Source organism: Triticum urartu, chromosome 7A (genome assembly GCF_056163025.1).
Source record: "Triticum urartu cultivar PI428250 chromosome 7A, HENAU_Tu73, whole genome shotgun sequence".
In the NCBI taxonomy this organism is placed as follows: domain Eukaryota; kingdom Viridiplantae; phylum Streptophyta; class Magnoliopsida; order Poales; family Poaceae; genus Triticum; species Triticum urartu.
This window is the reverse complement of record NC_141879.1, coordinates 577,830,191-577,842,742: the sequence shown is the minus strand read 5'-3', so window position 1 is coordinate 577,842,742 and position 12,552 is coordinate 577,830,191. Positions and strand designations below refer to the sequence as shown.

Below are 12,552 nucleotides of genomic sequence, written 5' to 3'. Positions count from 1 at the left end.
ACAGTTTACTCCTCCGGTCATAGCGTCGTAGTGCTTAGGCGAAGCCCTACGCGGATCACATCACCATCACCGTCACCATGTCGTCGTGCTGACGAAACTCTCCCTCGATCCTCTGCTGGATCAAGAGTTCGAGGGACGTCATCGAGCTGAACGTGTGCTAAACTCGGAGGTGCCGTACATTCGGTAGTAGATCGTTTGGGTCGGGAAGACGTTCGACTACATCAACCGCGTTAACCTAACGCTTCCGCTTTTGGTCTACGAGGGTATGTGGACACACTTTCCCCCTCTCGTTGCTATGCATCTCCTAGATAGATTTTGCATGATCGTAGGAAATTTTTTGAAATTGCATGCTACATTCCCCAACAAGCGGGTCTTTAGCGCCTGGATTAAGAGGCTAATTACCTGGGCCCACGAGTCAACGAATCGATCCGGGTTTCAAACGGAGGCGCGCTGGCGGCAATGGTCCGACGACGCAGACCGCGACGGAGGGGCTCGGGCACTCGCCGGAAATCGGCTATGGGCGCCCATTTGACGCTCCCGATGGTGTGTTCGAACGTACGCAGCAGCGCGCGTCGAACAGCGGTTGTGGCAGCAGGGGGAGTGGCCAACGTCATCGATGGCCGCGGCAGAGCAAGTCGAGCGAGCTCGCTTTTGGGGCTGTGTTGCACGAAGAGGCGAGCTAAGGACATCGACGGGTTCCTGGGGATCCCAGGAACACGAGGTAAAGCTTGGTTTCGAGCTCTGCAAGCAGTCGTCGTGGCGGCGACAAGGAAGGCGATGGCGGGTTCGGTCGTGATGGGGCGGCGGCTAGAGGCAGAACAGCGAGGGGAGGGGGACAGAGGGAGAACGGTCGGTGCTCACCGGGCTTAGTAGCGCAGGGGTGGAGCAGATCAACCGCGGTGAGGTCTGGTGATGCCGAGGAAGAAGAAGGAGCACTCCGGCACTAGGGTGCTCCCGGGCTCGAACGGAGGCCCGTGGATGAGCACGGCGGAGTAGCCTGATACGATGAGGGGCACGGGGACAACGCTGGCTATGAGCTTCAGCGGGGATCGCCCATGGCAGCGCTCGGGAGAGAGGGAAGAGCGAGGGAGAGAGTGATGGGGAAGGGAAAGTGGGGGTCTAGGGTTGTCTCTAGGGCCAGGGCGACGCCCTTATCCACCTCATGGCTATAGGGGTGTGCCGTGGCGTGCATCGCGCGACGTCGCCGGCATCGGACGGCCATGGTGCACGCACAGCCTTCCAGGTGTGGGGAAGAAGAAAGGCCGGCTAAACGGGCCAGGCCGTGCACTATGCAGTGCAAGCCCAAAGGTACATTGCTCTAATTTTCTTTTATTCTTTTCCTTATATGTTTTCTTTTACAGAAGCACTTTTGTTTTTTATTTAGCCATCAAATAACTTTTGTAAAATGGGGAACCTGCCACATAATTAACTTGCAATATTTAGCACTGCCACAAAAAGTTTGGAGGGAAGATGATTTAGAATTTTACTTAAATACAAATGGATTAAATGGGCTGTTTTGGGCACTATTTTAAATAGGTTAGTGGCAATTTAACATTTCAAATAATATTTTTTCTACATGAAAATTACTTAGTGATTATTTTTCAACCCAACAAACATTTTTGTTGGACAGTTTGAAGACATAGAAATTTGACTTTCAATTTAAGTTTGAGTTTGAGTTTGATTTTGAGCAAGTGGCACTTAAGCTTGAAAAACATGATGACTTGGCAATATTAGAGGGAAGATTATTGTAGCATGATTCTCGGGGTGTTACAAAGAAGAGCCGAGTCAGAACCGGAACAGGTCGGCCCAGACCACCCATGGGGGGACGCCACGGGCGATGGAAAAATATGCTCCTGTTGTTATGCATGCGGTTTCATTTTCGTAGCCGTAAGAACTGAAACTTTTTTTGAGTGGACACAACTGAATGGGCCTGCTTTCCTGGGTTCAAAAGGGCCTTACTGATGGACTACAAAGAGGCCTGCGATATACACTTTCTTAAGTGAGACCTCAAGTGGAGAGACCTACATTGATCTACCTCAAGGTTTCTTGTGCCGCCGCTGTCGGCATTTGAGAAATTTAGGTCCCCTCACCTCCGGCTGCCATCTTGGCGCTGATAGGTGGGGAGACCTCGAATCTTCAAGACCTCTATGTTCTTCGTCATAGTTTAGTCATCATCATAATTTCGTGAGAATAAAATTTCTCTCGTTCTTTTGGTGGTACGCCGGTATCATAAGGTTAGAGAGTTTTATGTCCTTCTCAGATCTGATGAGTTTATAATGCTGTGTCCAGCCTTTTTTGTTGATCTGATGGTTTTTTGCCCTGTGCCGTCGGCGCGGGCACGTCTGCATCGCGTCGATGGAGGCGGCGGAGTGACCGACAGTTAAGCTGTTGCCGATGGCTTCTGACGTCCGCGCAGAAGCTAGCAAGCCGCATGGTGATCGCCCATTTAGTTGGACCCGGTTACCATGGCAGGTGACGTATAAACGGACCACGAAATACATGCGTGTTCACCGGCAACAAAAACGTGTGTTGTTCATGCAACCAGTTCATACCAAATCCATCAAAAATAAGAGCGCGCTACTGCCTGTTAAGCAAACTGGGAGACAACAAAGCCATCCACACAGCACGAACGACACGATGGCGCGCCTGGAAGCCACTCCTGGCCGAGATCGGGGCGTGCAACATGGATCGACATGGAACATGCAGCGGCCTCGCCCCTGGCTTTCCCCGTCTCCCTTTCGTCCGAAGACCCGGTTCCTGGCAGCACGCAGCTTACGCATCACATCACCAACCAAAGCCACCATCCTGGCCGATAGTTGAGAGTGGTCGGCTCCGGTGATGAAGGGGCGATGACGGCGGCGCGCCTTCGACTTGCTTCGGTGCTTGTAGTCGTTTTTGGTGGTCTACGGATCTGATTGTAATTTTTATTTCTGGTGTTCATTGTCCTGCCATGATTAAAGATGAATAGATTGAAAGTTTTTCCGAAGAAAAAAAAAGAGTGGTCGCACATCCGTCACGTGAAAATCGTGCGGCGAATCGAGAGCACACTGACGACGGGGCGGAATGGCGCCGTGTTATCTATCCATCCTGCTAACCAACACTACACCACTGCTGAGTATTGACCTACCGTATGTAGCTGAGCGCGAGAGAGTGACAGGCGAATGTGTATGGCGTGATCATTTTATTCTGTGCGTAGTAGTGCTCGTCGAGCCGCCGCATCGCAGTCGCGGTTTTCGCCGGATGGGCGTGAGGGCGACGCTTCTTCGATTTGTCAAAGATCGGGCACTACCAGCGGCCGGCTCCTTTCGACGTACGCAAGAAACCAATCAAGTGGATTTCTCCTCAAGTAAGTATTTTGATCGCCAGTAGCCACCCTGAGCGATTGCATCATCTATATTCATCTTTTCTGCCAAAGCGCCAAGCAAGCATAGTCGTTAGCAGCATTCGTATATCTGAAAAGACAGAGATCGTTGTTATACGGACACTTTATTTCCTTTTGAGATGACAGGTGGAGATATATGAACTTCATGAATAGATGCTCAACTATATCAGCGATATATACTTCCTCTGGTCTTTTTTTTTTCTTATGGAGAGGACTTGTCGTTCTTGAATCATGTCCTGCTTCGAAAAAATATTTATCTTTTGTTCTCTTCCTGGTAGGGTGTCATCCCGTTCCCTCGGATAGTGATACGGAAATCCAACATATCATGTTTAACTTTTGGATAATCTCAAGAGCTGGGCGAATCCACAAATTTAACCAGTGGTATGCGTCTGGGTTATTCTTTCTTCCACAAAGGTTATGCCTAATTTCATCTAATTTGCAAAGGTCAAACTAATTTAATAATCAACTGTTAATAAAGTTAGCACCATATCTACAGATTAGGTGAGTGCTAATATACTCGGCCTGTGGATTTGGCTAACTGGGTAACACACATTGGACGCGTAAAAGAAATGTTGTCCCCACATGTAAGCATCCTCAAATCACCAAAAGCTGCGAAGTGGAATTAGCTTTCTAAAATCGAGGGCAATGTGGTAGTAAGAAAATTAAAATGTGGTGCAACATGTCACCCCTTTACAGATACAGAGTGCAAAGTGGAATCATTATATGCTTAAATAGATAAGGGACTACATTTATTTTCTGTTCTTCGAGGAGAGGACTCCTCTATCTTGATACAACCATGTACTGGTTAGAAACATTATTTATTTTTTGTTCTGTTCCTTTGAGGGTGTCATTTCATTCCCTGGCAAAGTGATGCGGGAATGTTACAAATCATGTGCAGTTAACTTTTGGATTATCTCAAGAGCCGGACGAACCCACAAATTAATCAGTGATACGAATGCGGGTTATTCTTTCTTCCGAAATGGTTAGGCTTAACTTTATTCTGCAAAGAGTCACTAATTTATTCCAATCACGAGTAACTAGTTTTTAAAAGACGCCCGAAGGGCATTATATCTGATAAATATTAAGAGAAATAATAATAGTACAATGAACAAACAATTGAATACAGAAAGATCTGAAAAGTATAATTACATTGAAAATCATACTAGCCTCCATCTTCCTTTAATTGTACTCCAACCGTCGTAAATTGAAAATTCCATTGAACCAATAATAAAGGAAAGGGACACTTGCAAATGGCCTCATCATACCAGGTTTTGAAGACCACAATATTTACTCGCTCCATGAAACAAGATTTAGAAATCGCTAAAGTAGTATTAGTCAGAACGTCACCCCCACCTAGTACATGCTTGCAATCCATCACCACCGGTTAAAGAGGATTGGACAAATCAAACTATGCTGCAATACAAAGAAGACATAGTAGTCGCCGCACTAATAGTCAGCCAATAGCCCTCCTTAAATGACACACCAATTACCAATTACTACCAGGATCTAAAGGAAACCAACATATCTAGAGATACATATTGAATTCATACTCCGACCAACTCATTCAAAAGTCCGATAGGACGCAATTATTTATTGCATTTACTGGGTTTTGAACCCTAAACCTCTTGGTTGTAAGTTTATGCACCTAACCAGTTGACCCATCAGTCTGAACTGATGGAGAGAGACGGACAATATAATTCAACACGCCCCCTCACGTCTAGGCTTATTTAGTCCTTAGATGTGGGATTTATCCAGGCCGCGGAATCTTCTTTTAATACCGCTTTGGCAGAGTCTTGAACTCAAGATCTCCTGACTCTGGTACCATATTGCATTCATACTCCGCCGGACATTATACTCCAACAATACAAACTCTTACAGGCCCTTTGTTAGTGCCAGATCAAATGTCGCAAAGGTAGGAAGAGTCCGAAGAGCCTTATTCTAACACGTCGTTGCTGCCATCACCTTGTCAATTTTGCCAGGGAAACAAAAAACTAAGGGAAAAAATTAGACAGATGAGTGCTCATGTATTTTCTTGAGAGAGACTAAGTTAAAAGATCTTTAGATTGGCGAAGTCAACCGGGCACCTCGTAATTGGCAAACATATATAACACTAAAAAATAGTATTAAAAAGCATGAAGTAAATCTAGAAAATATACGAGAATCAATACGAAGTCTATGACTTGAATTCAGATTCAAAACCTGGACTTGTATCCGGTTTGTATTAGAAGATAGACTAGTCCTAATCCTAATAAAACTCCACATGTAAACCACCCCTTCAACATATATAAGGAGAGACAGGGCTCCCCAAAGGGGGAGATGAGAAGAAAATAATCCCTAGGGCTAGACACAACTAAGAGGAGAGCCGGTTTATGCGGCGACTCCCTCATGAGTGTAATGAACCTAGCCACAAACAACATGTAGGGCTATTCCGGATGATGTTTCTCGGGGCCTGAAGCTGTCTAAATCCTTGTGTTGCGTCTCTCGATTTCGCTCAACCCCTCTCAAGCTACCACATAGATGCGTTGGCCTAACGACTAAGTCCTCACACTAGAAAATCTGTCGTGGCAGTCCCACGACATCAATACGAAGTCTATGACTTGAATTCAGATTCCACGACAAGAAACTGAGCCATTTAAGCTATGCTTAATCCGTTGCGGAAAGTGGAATTCACTTTTTTCTCAACTACTCCCTCCATTCCTAAATAAGTCTTTTTTAGAGATTCTAATAAGGGACTACATATGGAGCAAAATGAGTTAATCTACACTCTAAAATATATATATGTATATATTCATATGTAGTTTGTATTGAAATATCTACATAGACTTATATTTAGAAATGGAGTACTCTCTCTGTAAAAAAAATATAAGAGCGTCTAGATTTAAACGAGACTTGCTCCTCCTCTTCTCTTTGTGTTAGTTCACTCGAGACCACTCCTCAATCTTGAACCATGCCATGATTAGGAAAATGATTAATCTTATGTTCTGTTCCTGTGAGGGTGTCATCCCATTCCCTGGTAAAGACGTAAAGTGATGCAAGCATCAAGCAAATCACGTCTGGTGAACCTTTGGGCCTCCTTTGGTCCATAGGATTGAAAAATCATAGGAATAGGAAAGTCATAGGAAATGAGATGACATGCATCTCAAATCCTATGCATAAGAATAGAAAATAAGATGCCCTTTGATTCACACCATAGGATTTTTTCCATTGAGTCTAGGCTAATGTTTATTTTCCTATGAAATGTGGAGGATAGGAAGAATTCCTTCATAGAAATAGGATTTCATTCCTACAAACCAAAGAGCTTTAAAGGAATTTTCCCTATAGAAATCCTATCCTATGAAAATCCTACAAAATTCCTGCAAACCAAAGGAGGCCTTGGATAATCTGAAGGGCCGGAGGAATCCGCATATCTAACCAGCAGCGCGGTGTGCATCTGGGTTATTCCATCTTCGAGAATGGTTAAGACCTAACTTGCCTTGGACGGAGGGTGAAACGAACTTAATCATCACACTGTCAACAAACTTACACTACTAAAAAAAGGGGCTTTGGTCCAGCCAGAAAAGAGCATTAATCCCGGTTGCATTACGAACCGGGACTAATGTGAGCATTAGTCCCGGTTCAAGCGGCGAGGGCACCATACAGGCATTACTCCCGGTTCAAATGGGACCTACTAATGGTGCAATTTTCAAATCCTACCCCCCACCCCCCGGTGCATCGCCTTTTCAGTTTTGTAAAAAGCAAAAGAAAATGATAGAAACTTCAAAATTTAAAATCCTTCGAGATGTAGTTATGTTACTACATCTACTAGTTAGGAAAATTTTAAAACTTAAATTTGGACATGTTTTGCAAAAAGTGTAGGGAAAATGTAAAACGGCTATAACTTTTGCATACGATGTCGGAAAAAAACGTATAATATGTCAAAATTTTCGGAATGAAAATCCGCATCCGATGGAGACCGCCTACGGCCTGTTTGCAAATTTTTAGAATCCTCAAATTCTAAAAGGAAAAAAAGTTATGCTCAAATTTCAGTTTTTTTTTAATTTTTGTTAAATCTGGTCAAACTATGGTCAAACTACTTATTCAAGAAGTATTAGTGTTACTAAATAATTATTCAAGAATATTAGTGTTACTAAATAATTATTCAAGAATATTAGTGTTACTAAATAATTATTTCAGTTTTTTTAAATTTTGGTCAACTATGGTCAAACTGTGGTCAAACTATGGTCAAACTACTTATTCAAGAAATATTAGTGTTACTAAATAATTATTGATTTTTAGAACAATAGTTTCAAACTCAAATAGTGAAATGTGTGACTTCATACTCAAGCTAAATTCCTAAGGGTTAATAGGATTGACATCTTACTATTGTCAGGAAAACAACAAGTGCAGACTTGGAAACGAGGGAGAATAGAACCCGGAAGTTAAGCGTGCTCAGGCTGGAGTAGTGAGAGGATGGGTGACCGTTTGGGAAGTTAGATGATTTGGAATGATGAGGGGTAATTAGAGATTAAAGGTTAAATTGAGCAGTGATGAGGGGTGATTAGAGATTAGAGGTTAAAAATTTTCAAATTTTTTTTTAAAAAAAAATCATAAAATTTCCTAGTGTTAGCTAATAACGCATCAGTCAAAAAAAAGTTAACTAATAATTCACCCCGCTTTACTTTTGCCTGGGCCATACCACCACTAATTAGCGCCATCACCAACTAATCTAATAATCTAGTGCGCTCGTCGGCCACATCATCGCGCGAGTGGATTTGCATGGGTCATGTCAAAAGCTGGACACAAGGTGACGACGGCGTCCTCGATCGGTTATTTCATGTCAAAAGATCGTTGTGTGCAATGAATGGATGGATGGTTTCTGACTTGACCATGCACGCACCTTTCGGACATGGCGACCTGATCGTCAATTCGTCGACGACGCCAGGTCGCGCAGTAGGGGCGGTCGATTCGTGCTCGCTCGCGCAACCACCTTTTCTCCCCCTTTCCCGTTTTTCTCGTCTCTTTTGCATCCGCCGTAGCCTGAAGATATGCATACATGCACCACACGACACGCATCATCGTAGTACTAGTATGTATGGTTTGGTCGAGGTCGATTTCTCATGAGAATCCAGCTAGCAACCAGCCGTCGATATAGGTAGCAGCCGGTGACTAGCTAGCACTAGCCGACGGAGGTCCAAAGTAGCAATGCGTTTTATTGCTACGCGGCCGGCAGCACGCAACACGGGATCGTGAATCGACGCAACTCATCCTTGTAGTTCCAGCTGTGGATCTAGGTAGCGGCTTGTTTGCTTGCTTCGAGACGCGCACACGTCACGCGTCCCACGCAACGCCTGCGCACGGCAGCTGTTCTTCCATCCCGCAGTAGTACGTAGTAGTACGTGCCTGGATGAATGGATGCGCGCGGCGACTCGATCTCGGGTCGGGTGGCGGAGGCGTAAAGCCAAATCGGCCGGCCGGTGAGCTACCTCTCGCCAGCTGCCCAGCTCCACCGATCGGTCCGTGCATGCATGCATGACGACGGCGACGCGTACCTATCGATATCCTTTGATGCCCTGCCCTGTCGGTTAGTGACTTGGTGTTCGAAGAGTTTGAGTTTAGCTCGTCCATCAGCATGCAGCCTAGGACGATGTATCTTGTGGCAATGGCATGGAGCGTATGAAGTGCGAGACACGGCTCGTGCACGTACCAGACGTGTTCTACGCATGCACGGCACCGCGGGGCGTGCATGTGTTGTTTATGTGACCGGCCGGACGCGGCGAATAGGAAACGAATCAGCACGTGCGTACAGCGTATGCGCATCATGTGGCCATTTGATTGATTTTACTGATGATGTGATCAGGCCGCTCTATGTCAACTTTGGTTGAAGGATTGATCGTGATGGCCTGTTGAACATATCCTACTACTTACTATTCCCCCCGTTTGGAGTATTTAGAACTAAAATATATTTAAATACATTTTTTTACGACAAGTAATCTTGAACGAAGGAAGTACTATTACCCTTGCGATGAATTATTGAGACTAGTAATAGTGGAGAGTAACTTAGACTAGTGCCATGCATATGACGCTAGTCTTTGTTACTACCTTCATAGTGCAAAGTAATATACAAGTAGTATCATGGATGATAGCATTTATTACATTATAGATTCATTTTGCTTTGGGTCGCGTTATGTTATAGTAACATATTATGTTACTCCAAACACCTCTCTCATTAACTATATGTCACATAAACAAATTTGTCTTGATATGCGCTATGTTACTTGCTAAGTTTACTCCCACTATGACCAGCCTGAGAAAGACGCGCATTGAAATTACCCGGAGAGTATTCATTACCAACGGTCAAGACAGCTCCTAGTACTAGTAGTACCAGTTGTACCGCACTGCATCTGCATGGTCCTCTTCTCCCACCAACACCGAAACCCAGCAGGCAGATGTCTCGCCGCCACGTCGATCGTTTCATTCCGAGCCATCCCAAGCGCAAGCGGCGCATACACGAACCATCCCAAGCACATGGCCAGGTTCATTGAATCTCCTCCACCCGAAGTTCTGCATTGAACTCTGCCGGTACCAGTACAGTCATACTCCTCGGCGTTCTCGAGCTTCCCGTTCCATCCATAGATTTTCGCAGAAAGTTTCAGAACCTTACTCCAAAATCAAATAGCAGAAATAGTAGATAAATAGCAGAAATTAATTGCAGTACAGTGAATTCAGTTTTTATCCAAAATCAAAAACCAGGTCCCACCATCCAAGCGGCCAAAACCCAGACGTTACTGTGCATGCAGCCGCAGCAACACAAAAGCGGCCAAACCCAACCCAACCAAACCCAGCAGCAGCAGCAGCAGTAGCACCTGGGGGAGGCAGAGCAGAGCGGAGCTGGCAAGCAAACCAAAGCCTCCCATCGCGCCGCGCAGAGCGGTTTCTTTTCCCCGCTCTCTCCCCCGCGCCACCTATAAATACCGCCTCCCTTCCCCCTCCTCTCCCACAGTCAGTCGTCACAGCCACACAGAACAACCGAGAAACCACTCTGCACGCACGCCCACAGAGAGAGAGGAAGAGGAAGAAACAGAGAAAGAGATCGATAGAGGGAGAGGGATCGACATCGGCTTGATCCACCGTCCATCATGAGGCCGATCAGAGAAGGTGAAGCCCTGGTCGGATTCGCCGGGGCGCCGGCGGCGGGCGGCCACGGCCACGGCGCGCACCCGGGGCTGTGGAGGACGCCCACGCCCTACCTCTTCCTCGGCTTCGCGCTCATGATGGGGCTCATCGCCGTGGCGCTGCTCGTGCTCGTCTGCACGCGCCGCAAGCCGTCCGGCTCGTCGCGGCGGGGGAGCGCCGCCGAGGAGGCGTCGGCGCGCGGGATGGCGCCGCTCGACAGGGAGCCCAAGGTCGTCGTCATCATGGCCGGCGACGACTTGCCGTCCTTCCTCGCCAGCGCCAGGCCGTTCGCGTTCCCTGCTGCCATCAACGCCGCCGACGTCGGCGAGCAGCGGCAGGCGGACGCGGCGTAGGCTCGACGCCCGCCCGTGTAACCGCGGGACCAATTTTGGCCTCTAGGATTCCCCCTGCGCGATCTGTATGTAGAATCTACGCCTACTCAATCCGTAGTAGCAGAGAAGATAGAGCTCTGTAGTAGTTTGCGTTTCTTGGTGAGGTGAGGTGAGCGGCGCGCATGGCGTGAGCGCGCCGGCGGCGTGCGTTGAGTTGAGATCTGGCGAAAGCGAATGGAATTTTGGCTTGCATCTTCATTCAATAAATGCATGATGCTTGCTTTTTTTTCTTTTGAGTTAATGCATGATGCTTGCTTGGCTGCTCCCCAATTCGATTTCCACTTGAAATTTCGGCGCCTTCCGTTGGGTGAGCGGTATAAAATACTCGCCCGTCCTCGTCATTCTGGGAGACCGTCTCTCTCGGAAGTTTCACCGTGAGTCATCCAGCATTAACCGGTCTCCCATCCTGATCGAGTTTGATCACCACGTAAGTAAAAGTTTGTGCGAAGTGACGGAGCTTCCTGGCCGGCCCCGGGGAAACTTTTAACGTGATTGTTCTAGACTGCAAGTGCTGGTTAAGTGCATGTTGAAACGCACACAGTGAACTTTCGGTTGCTTGTCCATGTTGAAACGTACACAGTACACAGTGAAAACGAGCGAAAAGTACACAGTGAAAACGAGTATAGGATTACATGGGGTGCATTGATCGATTGTGTGGTCTTCAAACGCGAGCACACAGACTAAAAACAAAAATAGGGGAGCCTAGCGCGTCGTCGACACGTCGCGTAGAATTTATGCAACGGACTGTATGCGCCGCCCTTTATCAAACCAAGGTCCCGTCGCCTGTATTTGGAAATGGAGGTTATATACTTTTAGTGGGCACGTAGTACTTTTCTTACAAAAAACTACACGTACTACAGTCTCTTAAATAGCAGAATCTGCTTGTTAACAATGGTTTTCTGTCATCCATTTCGTGAAGGTACGAATTTTCTCACTACATTCATATTCCTGGTCTCCTTTTGTTTTTGCGGCATGCTATTTCTCATACACCTATAATTTGTTGTATCGCCGGTCGACTTTGGGAGTGCATAGGAGAGCAGCCCCCGAGGCCGGGACGGGACGACGCAGCCGGCCATCGTGTCCCTAACATGGCCTTGTCATGATCGAGCGGGATGCTTGATTGGTTCATGGCATCTCAACCGTGCATCATCAAATCTTTCCTTGGAGTTCGACTGGACGTCTCGACATTTCAAGTCATCAAACAGCGGTCACTGAATATCTACAAAGTGGTTCGAACGTCTTAAATCACACAAGCCGTCTTCAAACTAGGGGGTGGGGTGGGGAGTCCGGACATCCATCGACACACTACGAAACTCCGCCTCGGACCCCACCATAAACTCACTTGTCCCTCTTTCTTGTTGCTCTCTCCTCTCTTCACTGGACAATGAGCGAACATTCGGTGAATATCGCCGGACATTTGGTAACCATATTTAATGACTTCCCCTAGAGATGCCCTTATGTGTATGTTCCGGTGCGGGGAGATGTGGGGGAGATGAGGCCTATTGTCAAAAGAGAGGAAGCTCGCACGTGTTTGCTATAGGATGAAGATGATTGGCCAGCAATTGGATTTCAAAACAACGTCTCTAGGTCAAATTGACGGAAAGTTTGCCTGAAAATGCCTGAACT

The 12,552-nt window shown here is 46.5% G+C and overlaps 1 protein-coding gene across 1 annotated transcript; it reads left to right on the top strand.

Moving 5' to 3' along the window:
• The first annotated feature begins 10,246 nt into the window (after window positions 1-10,246).
• Window positions 10,247-11,155, top strand: LOC147960509 (protein GLUTAMINE DUMPER 6-like). Its single transcript, XM_087536886.1, has one exon. It carries the CDS (start codon window positions 10,498-10,500, stop codon window positions 10,885-10,887), a length of 390 nt encoding a protein of 129 aa, XP_087393012.1. The 5' UTR covers window positions 10,247-10,497; the 3' UTR covers window positions 10,888-11,155.
• The last annotated feature ends 1,397 nt before the right edge of the window (window positions 11,156-12,552 follow it).